The following is a 21865-nucleotide window of genomic DNA, read 5'->3' on the forward strand; positions in this document are numbered from 1 at the left end:
GATGACGTAGACGCTGACGCCCGCGTGATGACGCAGGCGGCGTCACCGTCTCCAAGGAGCGGTCTGGGGCACCGGTTTCAAAGTCGCAGGGCGGGCCGAGTGGACTTCCGCTGCTGGCCCCGGGCTTCTCGGTCGTCCTGGCGTCGCTCCCCGCCCCTCCAAGGATGCCGCCGCTCGGCTGCCCGCCGGCTCTCTCGGCGCTCTCCTGAGTGGCCTGACACGACCCCGAGTGACCCGCGGGACGTCCAATATATCCAGCCGCGTCCCTGGTCCTACTTGGCTGGGATTCGGGTGAACGTGAAACAGTTCACTTGGCGGGGCCGCAGCAAACCTGAAATTTGGTGTCTCGCTTGAGCGAGGGACTGGGCTGGGACTCTGGAGAAGGAGGCGCGGCGGGGCTGTTGACGCCGCGTGAGTAGGATGCTGATCACACCGCTCGAGTGCTAGACAACCTCCGGAGCTTTGCCTTAGTTTTGCTTTCCCGCATTGTGAGCTTTGTGTCTTTTTGAGAAAAGTAAAGGTAGTGAAAGCTGCAAACAAATTGCATCCAAATGGCCACAGAAATCGACTTTCTGCGAGATCAAAGTAAGCTCCACATTCCTTTATTGAGAATTCTCATATGTAATGTTTAATGTCGTCATCGTTGACTGAATCGTTGTCTGAATGCCTGTTGGGTACGTCGTAATTTGTAAAAACTTAAAAGAAGTTAAGCTGCAGAAAAAGCTTGATGGTATATATGAGGATACGCGTACATTAAGCAGAAGCGTTTGGGAAATACTTAAGCCTACGAGGGACTCTGCTAGATGCATGTTAGTTATGCTTCTCACATGCTCTAGAGGAATTAGAGGGCTAATTGCCAGGAAGAGTTTCTAAGTCTGCAGTTAGAACCTGGAGGCACAGCTCCGGCCATTTGTCCAAAAGATATTTATGGAGCTCCTGTTTCTATTATGTGCCAGGCACTAGACAAGCATAGCTGCTATGAAGATAAGGAGGACTGTTCTACCCTCCAATAATTTAACTTGAGGAGGGAAATATATGATTTCCATAAATACACTGAAGTAACAGCAACTGTCAACTCTTCTGCCTCAGGTTTCTCACAGGGTTAGTCGAATGACTAAACGGCCGTTAAAATATGTGTAGGATTTAGAATAGTATCTGACACAGTGCTAACAAATATTAACTATTACAGGGTTATAATTTACCTGGTGGTGGTGGTGATGGTGGTTAAGGAAGGTACTGTTTGGGCTGAAACTTTATATTTGAAGTAAAATATAAATTTACTAGATAACTGTGTGGTTGAGAACAATATTTACAACATGGGAGGGACTAGGAATATGTTTTGTTAAAAACTTTGAAGAAGGTTTGTTTGAATGAAATTTGATGTATACAGGGAAATGGTAAGTAGAGCTGAAAGGGAAGAATTTGGCCAGATGGCACAGGGCCTTTCTGCTGTGTTTTCAGGAGTTGGAATCATTGCACAGGTTATAGGAATCACTGAAAGGAATCCAGTTGAGAGTAACTCGATCAGTTTGTGATTTATTTGAAAAACCCGCTGGCTGTTAGGAGGAACATGCATTACAGCAAGTGCAGTCAGGTGATTGTTATTATCCAGGGAAGAAGTGAACAAAGGTAGGTACAGTGAGATTGGAGATGAAAGGATTTGGAAGAAAGAGATAGGGCAACTAAGGTTTTTGGCTTGCTTGAGCAGCAGGGAAAATGGGGGAGGGAGGGAAGGAAATGGTACATTCCATTTTGGAAACACCATAGGCCAGTGATGGAGAACTCAGCCTCTGGATTCAGTCTGTCTAGGCTCTGTGTTAGCTCTGTCTCTTTTGTATGTTTTTGACCTTGGGCAGGTTACTGAGCTTCTTTGTGCCTCAAATTTCTTACTTGTAAATGGGTATAATAGCACATGGTGGTGTTTTGAAGGTTAAATGAGATGATGCAAATAAAGCACTTAGCATGGTGTCTAGCACATTTCAGGGGCACACTTTATCTAAAATCATTAATGACATATATGACACTATAACATTACCATTGTTTCTTAGGTTTGATGTGGGAATATCCTTCATCCCATAAAGAGGACTAGCTCACCACCATCTGAGTGGTGTGGGACAAGAATTGGTGGTGAGAAGTTTGGCTGGGGTGGGAGAGTTCCTGAGACACTCATAAACTATGTTTTAGAGAAATGCACCAGCCAGAATTCTTAAATAAAACTGAAGTCCAAATACCAGAGAGAACAATAGAAGCCACGGTAAATTATTTCTTGAAAAATGAATGGTAGTTCACCAGAAGAGAAATGCATGGAAGAAGGGAATTTTCAGAGGGACCAAAAGAAGCAAAGGCTCAGAGGCTTGAAATAATTACTTATTCAGGAAACTGAAGCATGGAATAGTAAGATTTGCAGGAAGAGATGAAAATGAGTGTTGGATGTCTATGATTCTCCCCTTTTTTCCTTTAGACCTCGTATGCCAGTTATAATTGGTGGGTGACCAGATTAGTTGATTAGCTAAACACCAGCTCAGGTAAATACAGAAAGCTTACCCTTCTCCCACGTACCTCTGACCTTCTCTTCATTGACTTCTATTGATTTTGAGCCTCCTTTAATTTGTTATAGCATATTTGCAGTACACCATTCTTCCACCTCCATCTAAGAAGGCAGGTCTGATAGTCCTTAGGACCTGTTCAAAGAGTGACATGTATATTAAGCTAAGGAGTGAAGAGTTTATTCACCAGTGGGGATGGAGTCTTTTTTTTTTTTTTCATTCTCTTAAGAATGTCTTTCATAGAGCAGAAGTTTTTAATTACTATGAAGTTCAGTTCATCAATTTGTTCTTTTATGGATGTGTCATATATAAAAACTTGAGCTTCCCAGGTGGCACAATGGTAAAGAATCCACCTGCCAAAGCGGGAGATACAAGAGATGTGGGTTCGATCCCGGGAGTAGGGAAGATCATCTGGAGTAGGAAATGGCAACTCACTCCAGTATTCTTGCCTGGAAAATTCCCTGGACAGAGGAGCCTGGTGGACTATGGTCCCTGGAGTTGCAAAGAGTCGGTTACAATTGAGTGAACGCACACGCATATCTAAAGATCTTTGCCTTATTCAAGGCTGCAAAGCTTCTGTTCTGTGTAGTCTTCTAGAATTTCTACACTCAAATCTATGAAGCATTTTGAGTTAAATTTTGCACAAGGTGTGAGACAAGCATCAAGGTTCACTTTATTTTATATATGGATGCACAATTGGAAAGACTATCCTTTCTCCATTAAATTACCTTTGCTGCTAAGACACTTCAGTCGTGTCCAACTCTGTGTGACCCCACAGATGGCAGCCCACAAGGCTCCCCCGTCCCTGGGATTCTCCAGGCAAGAACACTGGGGTGGGTTGCCATTTCCTTTTCCATTACCTTTGCATCTTTGTTAAAAAGTCAGAGGAAGATATTTGTGTAGATCCATTTCTGTTCTGTTCTGTTGACCTATCTGGAAACCAATATCCTGTCTTGATTATTACAGTTTTATAATAAATCAGTGTGGCCTTTCAGATTTGTTCTTTTCAAAGTTGTTTTGACTGTCATAGGTCCTTTGCACTTCCATATACATTTTAGGATCAGCTTGTTCTACAAAAGAAAAGGATACTGGGATTTTGATAGGCATTGTATGACTGTCGATTAATTTGTGTAGAATTCACTTAATGATATTGAGTTCTCTGACTAATGAAAAAAATCTCTCAACTGATATCTCTTCTTTAATTTTTTCAGTGATATTTTATAGTTTTTAGTATATAGATTTTGCATATATTTGGTCAGATTTATCTCTATGTATTGCTGGTTTTGCTACTATTGTAAACTATTTGTTTACTTTCCATTTCTAATTTATTGTTTCTAGTGTATGGAAATACTTTGTATGTGTGTACTTACTCTGTCACCTTTCTAAACTCACTTGTTAGTTCCAGTAGGTTTAATGCAGAGTCCTTCAGATTTTCTACATTGACAGTCTTTTCATCTATAAATAGACTGTTTTACTTCTTCCTTTCCACTTTGGAATGCCTTTCATTTCATTTTCTTGCCTTATTGTACTTACTGAAACCTCCAGTACAGTGTTGAGCCAAAGTGGTTGGAGTAGACATCTTTGTATTGTTCTTGACTTTAGGGAGAAAGTATCTGTTTTTCAAAATTAAATATGATACTAGCTGTAGTTTTTCCATAGATGTCCTTACTAGGTTGAGGATACTAATTTCTATTCCTAGTTTTCTGAGAGTTTTTAAAATCAGAATGAATACTGGATTATTTTTTTCCAAATGCTTTCTCTGCATTTTTTGAGATGATCAGATTTTTTTTTTCATTTTTAGTTTTTTAATAGCAAGATTTATATAGATTACTTTTCAAGTGTTAAACTTGCCATTTTGGAATAAACTCTTGGTCATAATGTATTATCTTTTAATATACCGTTTAACATTGGTTATCTTAAATGTCTGTTTAAAATTTTCATGTCTGTGTTCATAAACCCTTTGTAAAAAAAATTTTTTTCCCCTAATGTCTTTGTCTCGTTTGGTGTCAAGATATGCTGGCCTCAGAATTACTTAGAAAGTATGTTGTCCTCTCCAGGTTTCTGGAAGATGTTTGTGTAGAATTGATATTTCTTCCTTAAATGTTTGGTAGAATTTATTAGTGAAGACAATTGAACCTAGAGCTTTCTTTGTGGAAGATTTTAAACTGTAAATTCACTTCCTTTAATAGATAAAAAGTTAGTCAGTACTTCGTTAACACAACACATACCCTTCACAGATCTTACGTACATATGGAGTTCTCTGTTCAGCTTTCTCTCCTGTTCTTTGTCCTGCCAATTCTAGTTTACTTGGTTTCCACTGAGTCTCAGCCTCATCTCCTTAAATCAGAGAATCTGCTGATCTTTGTGTGCCATTTTCCTCCCTGTTTTCTGGCATGAAATATCACTCAAGTCATTCAGTTCAGTTCAGTCACTCAGTCGTGTCCGACTCTTTGCAACCCCATGAATTGCAGCACGCCAGGCCTCCCTGTCCATCATCAACTCCTGGAGTTCACTCAAACTCATGTCCATAGAGTCGGTGATGCCATCCAGCCATCTCATCTTCTGTTGTCCCCTTCTGCTACCCCCAATCCCTCCCAGCATTAGAGTCTTTTCCAATGAGTCGACTCTTCGCATGAGGTGGCCAAAGTATTGGAGTTTCAGCTTCAACATCATTCCTTCCAAAGAACACCCAGGACTGATCTCCTTTAGGATGGACTGGTTGGATCTCCTTGTAGTCCAAGGGACTCTCAAGAGTCTTCTCCAACACCACACTTCAAAAGCATCAATTCTTCGGTGTTCAGCTTTCTTCACATTCCAACTCTCACATCCATACATGACCACAGGAAAAACCATAGCCTTGACTAGATGGACTTTTGTTGGCAAAGTAATATCTCTGCTTTTGAATATGCTATCTAGGTTGGTCGTGTAAGCGTCTTTTAATTTCATGGCTGCAGTCACCATCTGCGGTGATTTGGGAGCCCCAAAAAATAAAGTCTGACACCGTTTCCACTGTTTCCCCATCTATTTCCCATGAAGTGATGGGACCAGATGCCATGATCTTCGTTTTCTGAATGTTGAGCTTTAAGCCAACTTTTTCACTCTCCTCTTTCACTTTCATCAAGAGGCTTTTTAGTTCGTCTTCACTTTCTGCCATAAGGGTGGTGTCATCTGCATATCTGAGGTTATTGGTGTTTCTCCTGGCAATTTTGATTCCAGCTTGTGCTTCTTCCAGCCCAGTGTTTCTCATGATATACTCTGCATATAAGTTAAATAAGCTGGGTAACAATATACAGCCTTGACGTACTCCTTTTCCTGTTTTTAGGCTGGGGCAATCATAGTGCTCACTTCATTTATTTTATGTTTGTTGTTATCATTTCCTGATGTCTTGTACCTGGCAAACCACTGTTTTGTTTTTTTGGTTGTCAGGTGGGAAAATGGACCATGTTACTTTATCTTGAGCATGAGCAGAAGTCAATTTGCCCTACTTTTTAATCTTAAACACAAATACCTTTCTCCCACTATAACTGTTCTTTGACCTCATCAAGACCTGTATTCTTTGAACCCTTCATTTTCTTTCATTTCCTTAATTCTTTTGCAGCTTTTTTTTTTATACAGGCTATAACAGTTTTCCCCATTTTTATACAATTTCCCCATTGATTAATCTGCTCTTTTGTTATTAATATTAATGTGACCATGCCCCTGCTTTTCTAGAGCACATACTCAATAACACCTTTTCCATAGCTTGCTTTTACAGTTCTCATACCCATCTGTTCAATAGCCATAGATAAAGAATCTCCTGGATAAGTGCCACCACAGTTTTTAGGTTAACTCATAAGTAGTAAGTAATTGGGCTGGGGTTTGAACCCAGTGTTTTATGTTCTTTTCTATCGGGCAAAGACACTTGCTTGAAAGAAAAATTATTTCTTATGCACACAGAAACTAAAATCCTAAATAAAATAAAAATATTAATAGATTGAATCCATCAATGACTATTAAGCTCATTTGTGTGTGTAGGTATATAATAAACATACAGTCACCTTCATATTGGATTCATCCCAGCAATGGAAGGGTGGTTAGCATTAGAAAATTATTAAGTATGTAATAAAAAACCTAGATTAATAAAGAAACATATCAAATGTATGGATTAGAACACTCATTATAGTAAACATGTCAGTTCTCCCACAAATTAATGGTTAGATTCAATGCAATCAATCCCAAACCTCTATTTGACATGTTTCTAAAATCTATGTAGAAGAGCTGAAAATAGCCAAAAGAGTTCTAAAGAACATCAAGGTGGGAAATTTTATTTTATCAACTATTAAGACATTATAAAAATCCAATTATTAAATCAACTCTTTGCGACCTCATGGACTGTAGACAGCCATGCCCCTCTGTCCATGGGATTTTCGAGGCAAGAATACTGGAGTGGGTTGCCATTTCCTTCTCCAGGGGATCTTCCGATCCAGGAATCAATCTTGCATCTCCTGCATTGACAGGTGAGCCACCTGAGAAGCCCCTGTTATACTGGTAGATAGGTAAATACAGAGATCAGCTAGCACAGAAACAGATGCATACATCCACAAACACTTGTTGTCTGAAAGAACAGGCAATACACATCAGTGGGAGAGGGATAGGCTGTTGAGCAAATGGTGCTAGGATAAATGGTAAATCTAAATCTAAATGGGAAATAAAAAATAACATCTTTCTCACACCATATAAAAAATTATTGGTTGAAGGAATACATTCTCTTTAAACTTTCAGAAAAAAAAGTTAAAAGGGTGTCTTTATGATCTCAGGATCATAGATTTCTTCAGCAAACATTTTTGACTGAAAGGAAAATATATATATGAATAGACTGCATTAGCCCACTCCAGTATTCTTGCCTGGAGAATCCAAGGGACAGGGAGAGCCAGGTGGGCCGCCATCTATGGGGTCGCACAGAGTTGGACACGACTGAAGCGACTTAGCAGCAGCAGCAGCAGACTGCATTAGAAGTAAAAACTTGGATATCATAGGAAACATCAATATAATGACTGCCCCAGCCACAGAGAGGGACAATATACTTAAATATAATGAAGAGTTGATTACCATCCACAATTTAAAAAGGTCTTTCACGAACAAAAATACATTCACACTAATAGAAAAATGTTAAAGAATATGACAGGTTATTTACAAAAAATAAAACCTGATGAGGTGCTAAAAATATGAAAATGTCAGTCTCATCAGTAATCCAGAAAATGCAAACTATAAAGTGAAATAAGTGCTTGTTGAATGAAGGAAATGGTAGATTCACATTACAGTAAAATTTCCTCCAGTTTAAAGCAGTCTATGAAGATGGTTTTCCCTCGTTGATGCATAATTGACTTCTTAACCTATTTCACTTACTGAAATGTCAGATTTAGTATTTTTTCTTACTTAAAACCTTATCAAAAAGTAGTAGTTTGTGTTACTACTAGAGACCAGACCCTAATTTTAGTGCCATGTGTCAGGTAACTCTTAAAAATTCTGAGGATAACAATAAAAAGGAATAATTCTTCTTAAACTTAATAAAAGTTAAAAATGGTTTAAATTATTAATACTTTGTAATTACTTATTCCTTCCTCAGAATAATGTCTTGTGTGTGTACATGCTCATTTGTGTCCTGTACATTGCGACTCCATGGACTGTAGCCCACAGGACTCCTGTGTCCATGGAATTCTTCAGGCAAGAATACTGGAGTGGGTTGCCATTTTCTTTTCCAACATATGTGTCATGTTTCTCCACTAAATTATGTATGCTTCCAAGGAAGGAACTATTATCTGAAGTTAACAGTGTAGAATGTATACATTTTGTGTGTGTACATTATATACATATATTAATTTGTATATAGTTAATATGTATGTGCATATATATGTATATTTGCTTATGTGTGACATGCAGAAAAGTAAGAGAAAATAAATATAAAGCTTAGGGGATTATTACAAAGCTCAAAACTCATATAATCATAACCCAGGCCAAAAAGTAGAACATTGCTAGCACCCCAGGTGACCACTTGTGATTATACCCATTTCCTGCTCCCCAAAGATAAAGATAATATCTGTAATTTTACACTGTAAAAACTGTTTTGCTTGTGATTGAAATTTATGTAAATGGAGTCATAAACTATGTTGCCTTCTGCGTTTGGTGTCTTTCATTTAATATTATGTTTTTGAGATTTCTTCATATTCTTGCATGTAGATGTAGTATACTCATTTTAATTACTGTAAAATATTAAAGTTTATAAATTTATCATTTTTATCCATTCTTTTGATAGATACTTGCAGATGTTTCCATTTTGGGGGCCATTGAGAATAATGCTGTTATCAATGTTTTCTGTCATATGTGAAGAACTAACTCATTGGAAAAGACCCTGATGTTGGGAAACATTGAGGGCAGGAGGAGAAGGGGATGACAGAGGATGAGATGGTTGGAGGGCATCACTGACTCGATGGACATGAGTTAGAGTAAGCTCTGGGAGTTGGTGATGGACAGGGAAGTCTGTTGTGCTGCAGTTTTCATAGGGTCGTAAAGAGTGGGGCAAGATTGAGCAACTGAACTTGGATAGTATAGTCATTTTCACAGTATTGAGTCTTCCAATCCAAGAACATGGTATATCTCTCTGTCAACTCAAATCAGTCTTTGAGTTCTTTCATCAGTATCTTACAGTTTTCTGAGTACAGATCTTTTACCTCCTTAGATAGATTTATCCCTAGGTATTTTATTCTTTCGTTGCAGTGATAATTGGGATTATTTCCTTAATTTCTCTTTTAGATCTTTTGTTATTTATTAGTGTACAGGAATGCGAGAAGTTTCTGTGCATTAATTTTGTATTCAATTTTACCAGATTCATTGATTAGCTCTAGTAGTTTTCTAGTGGCATCTTTAGGATTTTTTGTGTATCGTAGCATGTCATCTGCAAACAGTGACAGTTTTTCTTCCCAGATCTTCATTTCACATAGAATTGATTTTTATGAATAATGGTTTGTTCTTTTCCTCGAGCATATCCAGCTGACCTGGAACCACTTACAAAAAGATTGTGTTCCCCTCTTTATTACTCTGAAGTGCCCTTTGATCACAGTTCATGTGCTCATATATATGAGAAATATACCCATATGGATATATTTCTGGATCCTGCATTCTCTTCCATAGGTTAGTTTTGTTTATATAACTATCACACAGTCTAAATGCCAATAACTTTTTAATAAATCCTGATCTCTGGTTGAACAAGTCCTCCCCCCTTGTTCTTCTTTCACAAAATATTGTTTTTCTCATTGCATTTCCACCTATATTTTTATTTTTTATGTTTTTTATGGATAGGGCATCATATTATTTTAATTTGCTTTACCCTAATGCACAATGCTTATTGTTTTCCAGTAATTCCCCAATGTTGGTCAACTAATACATGCTTATTTCCCATCTCTATATATTATTCTAAAAGATGGCTATACATAGTCCTATTTATTTTAATTTGGAGTGTTTGATTTCTTATTGTGGATTTTTTTTCTGGTTTTTTGAGTACCTTGCATGCAAACTGTTCTCTGGTTATGTGTTTTGAAAATGTGTTCTCATAGCCAGTGGTTTGTCTTTCCATTTTTTAAACACTGTCCTTCACAGAGTAAGCAGTTTACATTTAATAAAGTCCATATTAGCAATATTTTTTTTTTCTTTCATGGGTTGTGCTTCTTGTGTTGTATATGAAAATGAATTGTCAAAGTATAACTCATGTAGATTTTCTAAGTTTTCCACTATAGTTTTGGTAGTTTCATATTTTGTATTTAAGACAATGAAGGATTTTTAATGAATTTCTAAGATGCAGAGTTTGTGTCTTTACTTTCTTATGGTTCTCCATTTGTATCCTCCTCATTTGCTGATGATGACTAAAGACTTAAAAGTCTACATTTTCTGTGTTAATGTGCTTTTTATTCCTTTGACCAAGGTCAAGTTGTCTGAGTTTGCGTGGGTATACTAGTGGACTCTCTATTCTGTTCCATTTATCTTTGGTTTTATTTGTTTAAAATACGATGCTCTCTTGATTATTTTAGCTTTCTAGAAAATCTTGAAATCAGAAAGTGTGAATTCATCAACTTCATCAGTATTGTCTTGACTGCTCAATGCAGTGTTTAAATCAAGTTTGTCCATATCTACAAAATAACTTGCTGAGATTTTTATTGCCATTGTATTGATCTTTAAATCAATTTAAGAGAAATTGACATCTTAATATTGTGGTTTTTGGTGATTAACAAAGAATATATCTCAATTGATTTTTTTTCATTGCTTTCAAGAATGTTTCATATCTTTTTTCTTTAAAAGAAAATTGTTCAATTTATTGAAAAAATAAAAGAACCAGTCCAACCATTTTCCTCTGGCTCCCTCTACCCCCACCCTCCACTTCTTAGAATCACCAGTCTGTTCCCTTTATCTGTGAGCTTGGTTTCTTTTCATATGATATTTGTCTTTCTCTGTTATTTAACTTCATAATACTCTGAAGATCCATTCATATTGTCACAAATGGCAAGACTTCTTTCTTTTTTATGGCTAAGTAATAGTCCATTGTATGGATACCACAATTTCTTTATTTATCCAACAATAGAAATTTAGGTTGTTTCCATATCTTGGCTATTGTAAATAATGCTGCAGTGAACACATGGTGCATATCTTTTCATATTACTGTTTTCATTTTCTTTAGATAAATACTCAGAAGTGGAATTGCTGGGTCATACTGTAGTTATGTTTTTAATTTTTTGAGGAACTAAAACCTCCAGATCTTCAAAGTAGCTGTACCAATTTATATTTACATTTCTACCAATAATACACATCTTCACCACTTGTTATTTCTTTCTTTATTTTTTTTGATAATAGCCATTCTGATGGGAATGTTTTTAATTTGCATTTTCTTGATGATTAGTGATGTTGAGTATCTTTTCATGTCTTTTGGCCATCTGTTTGCTTTGGGAAAATGTCTATTCAGATCTGCCCATTTTAAAATTCAGTTTTGTCTCTTTTTTTTGGCTATTGAGTTGTGTGAGGTTCTTTGTATATTTTGGATATGTTCCCATTATCAGGTATATGATTTGCAGTTATTTTCTCTCATTGATTAGGTTGCCTTTTCATTTTATTGAGTTTTCTTTGCTATGCAGGTGCTTTTTCCTAAGAAGTTTCAAATGAAACTGCATTTTCACGATGATTCAGTTCAGAGTACTTTTCAATTTGTTCTGTGATTCATCCTGAGACCAATAGGTTACTAAAGGTAATTTCTTACATAACGAATATTTTTCTGATAGTTTTTGTCTCTTGATTCTGGCCTAATTTTGCTATTATCAGGTAATGTACTCTCTTTGGCTTTGCAAGTTTCCTGTACCCTTCTAGATTGTTGCCTGTGACCCCCTATTGTAAAAGACAGACTAATAGGAGAAAACAAACAAGTTTAATAACGTGTTTACCTTCTGTATACATTAGTGACCCAGAAAAACAGAAAAACTCCTTTAAATGCTGAAGCTACAGTGTTAAAAAACATTTTCAGATAAAGACAAAAGGAGATACAGGAAGAGGGTGAGCCATTACAAGAAGTTACCAAGAAGAGCACCATAAACAAGAGTAAGATTGTTATGCAGATTTAAGTCATTACCTTGGGCTTCTCCAGTGGCTCAGATGCTAAAGAATCTGCCTACAGTGCAGGAGAAGACCTGGATTTGATCCCTGGCTAGGGAAGACACCCCTGGGGAAGGGAATGGCTGCTCACTCCAGCGTTTTTGCCTGGAGAATTCCGTGGATAGAAGAACCTGTCAGGCTGCAGTCACAAAGAGTCGGACGTGACTGAGCGACTAACACTTTCTCTTTCTGGTATAAAGAGGGGGATGTACTTACAAATGGAATTTTTCCTCATAAATGTAAATATCTTTAACAAAAGGTGACACCACCCTTATGGCAGAAAGTGAAGAGGAACTAAAAAGCCTCTTGATGAAAGTAAAAGAGGAGAGTGGGAAAGTTGGCTTAAAGCTCAACATTCAGAAAACCAAGATCATGGCATCCGGTCCCATCATTTCATGGGAAATAGATGGGAAAACAGTGGAAACAGTGTCAGACTTTATTTTTGGGGGCTCCAAAATCACTGCAGATGGTGACTGCAGCCATGAAATTAAAAGACGCTTACTCTTTGGAAGAAAAGTTATGACCAACGTAGATAGCATGTTGAAAAGAAGAGATGTTACTTTGCCAACAAAGGTCTGTCTAGTCAAGGCTATGGTTTTTCCTGTGATCATGTATAGATGTGAGAGTTGGACTGTGAAGAAAGCTGAGCGCCGAAGAATTGATGCTTTTGAAGTGTGGTGTTGGAGAAGACTCTTGAGAGTCCCTTGGATTGCAAGGAGATCCAACCAGTCTATTCTAAAGGAGATCAGCCCTGGGATTTCTTTGGAAGGAATGATGCTAAAGCTGAAACTCCAGTACTTTGGCCACCTCCTGCGAAGAGTTGACTCATTGGAAAAGACTCTGATGCTGGAAGGGATTGGGGGCAGGAGGAGAAGGGGACGACAGAGGATGAGATGGCTGGATGGCATCACTGACTCGATGGACGTGAGTTTGAGTGAACTCCGGGAGTTGGTGATGGACAGGGAGGCTTGGCGTGCTGCGATTTATGGGGTCACAAAGAGTCAGACACGACCGAGCGACTGAACTGAACGAAGATCATGGCATCCGGTCCCATCATTTCATGGCAAATAGATGGGGAAACAGTGGAAACAGTGTCAGACTTTATTTTGCGAGGCTCCAAAATCACTGCAGATGGTGATTGCAGCCATGAAATTAAAAGACGCTTACTCTTTGGAATAAAAGTTATGACCAACCTAGATAGCATGTTGAAAAGCAGAGACATTACTTTGCCAACAAAGGTCCATCTAGTCAAGGCTATGGTTTTTCCTGTGATCATGTATAGATGTGAGAGTTGGACTGTGAAGAAAGCTGAGCACCGAAGAATTGATGCTTTTGAAGTGTGGTGTTGGAGAAGACTCTTGAGAGTCCCTTGGACTGAAGGAGACCCAACCAGTCTATTCTGAAGGAGATCAGCCCTGGGATTTCTTTGGAAGGAATGATGCTAAAGCTGAAACTCCAGTACTTTGGCCACCTCATGCAAAGAGTTGACTCATTGTAAAAGACTCTGATGCTGGGAGGGATTGGGGATAGGAGGAGAAGGGGACGACTGAGGATGAGATAGCTGGATGGCATCACGGACTCAATGGACGTGAGTCTGAGTGAACTCTGGGAGTTGATGATGGACAGGGAGGCCTGGCATGCTGCGGTTCATGGGGTCGCAAAGGGTGGGACATGACTAAGCGACTGAACTGAACTGAACTTCTCAATTTTTCAAAGCTTTTCCTATTCTGTTTCTTAAGAATTATCAGCCTAAAATACTTCTTATGCCAAAGAGATGTGTTTTAGGATGGTATATTCTCTTCAGTTTAAGTCTTTTGAAAGTTAAGATTTACTCTTATTTAAAGTTTTAGTTTTTCTTCTTTTAACTGAAGTCTAGTTGCTGCACAATATTATATAAGTTATGGGTGTACATTATAGTGGTTTGCAATTTTTAAAGGTTATATTCTGTTTATAAAGTATTGACTATATTCCCCATCTTATGCAATATATTCTTGTAGCTTTTTTGTGCCTAAGGCTTTATACCTCTTACTCCCCTACCTCAGTATAGCCTCCCCCTCTTCTCACTGGTAACCACAAATGTGTTCTCTATATCTGTGAGTCTGCTTCTTTTAGATTCTGTACACTCCCTCATTTGTTGTATGTTTTAGATTCCACATGTAGGTGATGTCATATGACAATTGTCTTCTGACTTATTTCACTTAGCATAATGATCTCCAGTTCCATCCATATTGCTGCAAATGACAAAATTGCCCTCTTTCTATGGCAGAGTTGTATTCCATCTTCTTTATCTATTCATCTATTAATAGACACTTAGATTGTTTTTATATATCTTGGCAATTGCAAATAATGCATGTTATGAATATTGGGGTGCATGTATGTTTTCAAATTAGTGTTTTTGTTTTTGACGGATATGCACCCAGGAGTGGAATTGCTGGGTCCCACAGTAGTTCTATTTGTAGTTTCTTAAGAAGCCTTTATACTGTTTTGTTTTGTTTTTTTCCTTTTTACAGTGACTGCAACAATTTAACATTGTCACCAACAGGATAAGAGGGCCTTCCTTTTCTCCACATCCTCATCAACATTTGTTATGTGCATTCTTTTTGATGATAATCATTCTGACAGGTGTGAGGTGATCTCAGTCTGGTTTTGATTTGCATTCCCTGATAATTAGTGATGTTGAGCATCTTTTTATGTGCCTGTTGGCCATCTACATTTCCTCTTTGGAAAAAAATGTGTGTTCATTATTTATGCCCACTTTTTAATCACATTATTTGATTTTTGATGTTGAGTTGTTTGAGCTGTTTATACATGTTGGATATCAATCCCTTAATAGTCATATGATTTGTAAATATTATCTCCCACCTCATAGACTGTCTTCATTTTTGCCCTTGCTGGGCAAAAAAGTTCAGTAAGTTCTCATTAGTTTATTTTTGGTTTTGTTTCCTTTGTCTTAGCAGACACATCCAAAACAATATTGCTTCAATTTATGTCAAGTGTGTTCTGTTCTGACTTTGTTCTCCTTTAGAAGTTTTATGGCTTCCAGTCTTACATTTAGATCTTTAATCTGTTGTGAGTTTATTTTTGTATATGGTGTCAAGAGATGTTCTAATTCTGTTCTTTTACATGTAGCTGTCCAGTTTTCCCAGCACCATTTCTTGAAGCAACTGTCTTTTCTCTGTTGTGTAGTCTTACCTCCTTTGTCATAGCTTAATTGAACATAAGAGTATGAGTTTATTTCTGGGCTCTCTATCCTGTTGCATTGATCTATGTCATCTGCTTTTCTGTAGTACAGTATTGTTTTGGTTACTGTAACTTGTAGTATAGTCTGATGTCAGGGATCATGATTCCTTACCTGTGTTCTTCTTTGTCAAGATTGTTTCGGCTAGTCAGAATCTTTTGTGTTTCCATGCAAATTTTAAAATTATTTGTTCTAGGCTTATGAAAAATGCCATTGGCATTTGATAGGGATTGCATTGAATCCGTTGATTGTCTTGAGTAGTACTGTGATTTTTAACAATATTGACTCTTCCAATCCAGCTTCATAGTATATCTTTCTATATATTCATGTCTTCAGTTTCTTTCCTCAGTGTCATATAGCTTTTAGGATACAGGTTTTTTTCTTTATTCCTATTTTATTATTTTTGATATAATGGTCAGTAGTTCAGTTGCTCAGTCTTGTACAACTCTTTGTGGCCCCATGGACCATAGCACGCCAGGCCTCCCTGTCCATCGCCAACTTCCAGAGTTTACTCAAACTCATGTCCATTGAGTCAGTGATGCCATCCAACCATCTCATCCTCTGTTGTCCCATTCTCCTCCTGCCTTCAATCTTTACCAGCATCAGGGTTTTTTCCAGTGAGTCAGTTCTTTGCATCAGGTGGCTAAAGTATTGGAGTTTCAGCTTCAGCATCAGTCCTTCCAATGAATATTCAGGACTGATTTCCTTTAGGATGGACTGGTTTGATCTCCTTGCACTCCAAGGGACTCTCAAGAGTCTTCTCCAACACCACAGTTCAAAAACATGAATTCTTCAGCACTCAGCTTTCTTTATAGTCCAACTCTCACATCTCTACATGACTACTGGAAAAACCATAGCCTTGACTAGACGGACCTTTGTTGGCAAAGTAATGTCTCTGCTTTTTAATATGCTGTCCAGGTTGGTCATAACTTTTCTTCCCAGGAGCAAGCGTCTTAATTTCATGGTGGCAGTCACCATCTGCAGTGATTTTGGAGCCCAGAAAAATAAAGTCTGACACTGTTTCCACTGTTTGCCCATCTATTTGCCATGAAGTGATGGGACTGGATGCCATGATCTTCGTTTTCTGAATGTTGCTTTTTAAGCCAGCTTTTTCACTCTCCTCTTTCACTTTCATCAAGAGGCTTTTTAGTTCCTCTTCACTTTCTGCCATAAGGGTGGTGTCATCTGCATATCTGAGGTTATTGATATTTCTCCTGGCAGTCTTGATTCCAGCTTGTGCTTCATCCAGCCCAACATTTCACATTATGTGCTCTGCATATGAGTTAAATAAGCAGGGTGACAATATACAGCCTTGACGTACTGTTTTCCCTATTTTAAACCAGTCTGTTGTTTCATGTCCAGCTCTAACTGTTGCTTCCTGATCCGCATACAGATTTCTCAGGAGATAAATCAGGTGGTCTGGTATTCCCATCTCTTTAAGAATTTTCCAGAGCTTGTTGGGGTCCACACAATCAAAGGCTTTGGCATAGTCAATGAAGCAGAAGTAGGTATTTTTCTGGAACTCTCTTCCTTTTTGATGATCCAATGGATGTTGGCAATTTGATCTCTGGTTCCTAATGGTAAATGGGATTGTTTCCTTAATTTCTGTTTCTGATACTTTGTTTTTAGTGTATAAAAATGTAACAGATTTCTGTATATTACTTTTATATCTGGCAACTTTACCAAATTCATCGATGAATCCCGGTAGTTTTCTGGTGGCATCTTTAGGATTTTCTATATATAGTATCCTGTCATTTACAAACAGTGACAGTTTTACTACTTTTCCAGTTTGGATTCCTGTTATTTCTTTTTCTTCTCTGATTGCTGTGGCCAGGACTTCCAAAACTATATTGAATAAAAGTGGCAAGACTTCCTGATCTTAGAGGAAGTGCTGTAAGGTTTTCATTGTTGAATGTGATGTTAGCCATGGGTTTGCCATGTATGACCTTTATTGGGTTTAGGTATGTTTCCAGTATGGCTGATTTCTGAGGATTTTTTATCGTAAATGGATGTTGAATTTTGTTGAAATGTTTTTCTGCATCTATTGTGTTGATCATACAATTTTTATTCTTCAGTTTGTTAATGTGATGTATCACATTGATATTTATGGATGTTGAAAAACCCTTGGGATGAATCCCACCTAAATATTCAAAAACTTAAGAGACTTTCTCTTTTGTGAGCAAATTATCAGTTTTAAATGTTCCGTGTGATCTTGAAAGAATGGTTTTGTGTATTTGTTGGGTGCTGTGTTCTATTGTGGGAAGGAATGGTTTTGTGTATTTGTTGGGTGCTGTGTTCTATTGTGGGGCTTCCCATGTAGTGCAGTGGTAAAGAATCAGCCTGCCAATGTAGGAGATACAAGAGAGCTAGGTTCGATCCACTAGTCAGGAAGGAGGAGGAAATGGCAACCTACTCCAGTATTCTTGTCTGGAAAATTCCATGGGCAGAGGAGCCTGGTGGGCTACAGTCCATGGAGATGCAAAGAGTCAGACTTGACTGAGAGGCAGAACACACATATGCACACAGGTTCTACTGTGGGCTTCCCAGTTGGCTAGTGGTAAAGAATCCTCCTTCCAGTCCTGGAGATGAGGGAATATGCACGTTCAGTCCCTGGGCTGGGAAGATTCCCTGGAGGAGTAAATGGCAACCCACTCCAGTATTCTTGCCTGGATAATCCCGTGGACAGTGAAGCCTGGTAGGCTGCAGTCTGTGGGGTCACAAAGGGTTGGATATGACTGAGTGACTGAGCACGCAGGCATGCATGTTCTGTTGTATTGCTTTTCTTGCTTCAAATAAAAATGTTACTTGTAGTTTCTGAGAGTCCTTGTCTCTTCTGGACCTTCTTTTCCATTGTGTCTTGCCTATTCCTGTTTAATTTGGATGCTTAGTCTTGCAGTTTCTTCTCTGTGTGGAGGTTTGTCCTGAAAGAGAATTTCAGCAGTTTTTAACTTCTAAAGAAGTATAGTTTAGCCTTATCTCTCCAACTCTTTTCACATCTAGTAGCAGGAATAAAAAAATAAATGTGGAAAGTACTTTTTCTTGACTTCTAAGAATCTGAAGAGCAATCCCAGAGAGACTGAGAATTAAAACTTTCAGAATCAGAGAAATTTGTTCTTTGTAGCTGTTCTTTTTCCCACTGGTAGTAATTATTTGGGAGAAGGCAATGACAACCCACTCCAGTACTCTTGCCTGGGAAAGAGGAGCCTGGTAGGCTACAGTCCATAGGGTCACTAAGAGTCGGACATGACTGAGTGACTTCACTTTCACTTTTCACTTTCATGCACTGGAGAAGAAAATTGCAACCCACTCCAGTGTTCTTGCCTGGAGAATCCCAGGGATCGGGGAGCCTGGTGGGCTGCTGTCTATGGGGTTGCACAGAGTTGGACACGACTGATGTGACTTAGCAGCAGCAGAAGTAATTATTTGACTTAAGTGTATAGAATATCTAAATTCTAAAATGATGTCTTCAGAATGATTCATTTTCAACAGCAGTGGAGACTTAACAGTTTTGCATTGGATATATCAAATAATATCTACTTTATTTCTGTCATTCAAAGTTGAACATTACAAATTATTTTTTTTGTTTGTTTCAGATCAAAGACTAAATGAAACCCTTAGGCGGTATCAAATGGAAAATTTTTTCAAATATTCAACAGTACAGGTATGTAAATTAAATTGGGGTCTAACAGATTAAGTTCAGATTTGGTTGTAAATATGTCTGTATTTGACAAGTGTAGAATAAATGCTACTTAGGATTATTCCATGTGAAGTTGCCTATAGCACTTGAAAATTTTTCTTACAACTCTGATGCTTGTAAGGAAGCAAAGTTGTTTTTGTTTAATGACTATAAATTCTTTGACCATAGAAGTTGCCTTTGTCCCCACCGGAGTTTGAGCTTATGATATATGTATATGGTGTTAAAATGTCAGAATTGTAAAATGAGAATTCATTAGACTTTTGAAACACCCTAAAATTGTTTTTAGGATACATCCAGTTGTAAACTTTAACTCTCAATTCTCATAAATTTAACAGAAGCATCAACTAACTCAGAATAAGAAATAATACATGGCATTATTTTAGTTTTTTTCCTTGGGTATACATTTTTATTTAAATATTGTATTAATTTTTTTTTGACCAATGAAGTATACTTACTGGTACAGACTGAGTTACAGGATATTAAAAGAAAAATAGCTCCTAGGTTAAATGGTAGCTCTATACTGAATCAGTAAAGAAGTATTTTGCTTTTGACATAAATAAATCGTATAATTAAAACTGCAATTGCTTTTAAGGTATTAAAAGGAAGTTGTTTTTTTAAGATACTAGGTGATGGAGAATCTCATGATCCACTAGCCTGTAAATTTTGCTCAGATTCTTAGGTTCTTTTGCTTCTGCTTGATGTCATATGGAAATATCTCTGAAGGCAGGATTCAAACAAAAGATTGATTTTAAAGCCTGAGTAAACCTCTGAGTATGGAGTTGCATCCTATCTCCTGAAATCTGGCTAACTGGATTATGAAAGATGGTTTTACCAAATAAAATATTGACTCTAGCTAGCCCGTTGTGTGCACCTTCACTGTGTACTGTTAATCTGTTTGTTTTTGGCTGCCCTGGTCTTCACTGCTCTGCAAGGGCTCTCTCTAGTTGCGGTGAGCGGGGGCTACTCTTTGTTGCTATATGTGGTCTTCTCATTGCAAAGCACAGGCTTTAGGCGTTTAAGCTTCAGTATTGCAGCATGTGGGCTCAGAAGTTGTGACCTAGAAGCGGGCCCTAGAGCTTGCAGCTTTCAGTACTTGTGGCACTCAGGCTCAGTAGTTGCGGCACATGGGCTTAGTTGCTCGTGCATCAGCAGGCAGATTTTTATCCACTGTGTCACCATGGAAGTCTGTATATCCTGTGATTATAATTAAAGCTGACGGTAACATACTAAGTAGGGACAGGTTTTCCCTTACTTAATAGAGTACTCTTTGGTGAAATTATGTAGCTCCTTTAATTCTTTGAAGGTACATGTCCTTCTCTTACATGTACTATTGTCAGTCATACAGTCAAATCTTGGTTTTTATTTCTTATTTTTCATATTAGTATATTGTTACTGCCTTAGATTCCTTTGCACAGGATGTCTTCTCTTCAGAACATGTTGCTGTCTCAAGACTCAGTCCCATTGGAATTGCCTTTCACTACATACTTTGTATTAGTGAGTGGGAGGTGATAGGGAGCTTGAGAGGGAGTTTAATTTGCTTTCTAGCATAAAGGTCCATAATATCCTTGGCCATATGCAGTGCACCTTTGGGGATTTTTCACCCCAGAAGCATTATTCTGGTTTCTGATGAAATACTCAGGAGGAGTTTTCTTTTGTTGTTGTTGGTTTTTTTGTTTTGTTTTTGCTTTCTCTTTGTTTTGTAGTGAAAGAAGAGAGAGGTAGGAGTTAACTGTTCATTATCAAAGAGTAAATGGGACCCAGGTGCACTGGCTCAGATCTCGTCCCTGTAATTTTAGTTGTTGCTACTAGCAACAGAAATTCTTCATAAATTTGTTTGCCTGTTTTGTTTAGCTGCATTTCCCAAGTTTCTACAATAATTTTTGTTATATACTCAATAAATATGTGTTGAATTAATGGAACAACCATAACCTTCCTTTTCTTCCCTCCTACCTACTTTTCTTTCAACATCGTGTGAGCTCTGTTGCCAGATACAGTGAAAGTGGAGATGTAAAAAGTCATGATCAGCTTGAGAAATATAAATAGTTCATGCTTTTTGTTCTATTTTTAGAGGTAAAATCCGAGTGAACTGTCCTTTTTTCTCATACTAGGTACTGTAAAATTGCCAGGACTGTGTTAAATGGACATATTTTTGTGAAACCTTTTTTCCAATATCAAGAAAACCTGCAGTAGTTTGATATTTCTTATATTTTAAGTTGGTACTTCAAGGATAATTTTTATAGGAATCGTATTACAAGTGATAGTTAAAATTCTTTAGTACTGTTACCATGTAATGATCATTGAGATTTCTTTTGGATCAAAATAAGTTCTGTGAATTGCCTTTAGATTTTTTATATAGCATTGTTTCTTAAGAAAATACAAGATCTAATACCTTTATAATAAATAGTAATACTTAAATTCTGTGGATTTAAATGGAGAGAGTCTTCCATTGTCTTTAATAGCTTATATATTTAATATATTTGGTTCATAATACCTTCATAATTCATTCTTTAAAAAACCTTTTCCCTTATAATTTTATATAACTTTCTAAAGATATTTTATTATAATTTGTATTTTATACTGGACTCATGGTTGATTTACAATGTTGTTAGTTTCAAATACAGCAAAATGATTCAGTTATACATACACATATATCCGTTCTTTTTCAGATTCCTATCCCATATGGGTTAGTATGAGATAATGAGTAGAGTTCCTTGTGCT

At 37.6% G+C, this 21865-nt stretch overlaps 1 protein-coding gene across 2 annotated transcripts in view; it reads left to right on the plus strand.

Moving 5' to 3' along the window:
• The first annotated feature begins 44 nt into the window (after positions 1 to 44).
• SCLT1 (sodium channel and clathrin linker 1) overlaps positions 45 to 21865 on the plus strand; it is a 245289-nt gene continuing 223468 nt past the window's right edge. For both annotated transcript variants that reach the window (XM_040250523.1, XM_040250522.1), the window contains exons 1-2: positions 45 to 585; positions 19044 to 19111. In XM_040250523.1, the coding sequence (XP_040106457.1) occupies positions 552 to 585; positions 19044 to 19111 (102 nt within the window). In that variant the 5' untranslated portion in view covers positions 45 to 551. The remainder of the gene's footprint in view (positions 586 to 19043; positions 19112 to 21865) is intronic.

The sequence above is a fragment of the Oryx dammah genome, unplaced genomic scaffold (assembly GCF_014754425.2).
Source record: "Oryx dammah isolate SB20612 unplaced genomic scaffold, SCBI_Odam_1.1 HiC_scaffold_12, whole genome shotgun sequence".
NCBI classification, from domain to species: Eukaryota; Metazoa; Chordata; class Mammalia; order Artiodactyla; family Bovidae; genus Oryx; species Oryx dammah.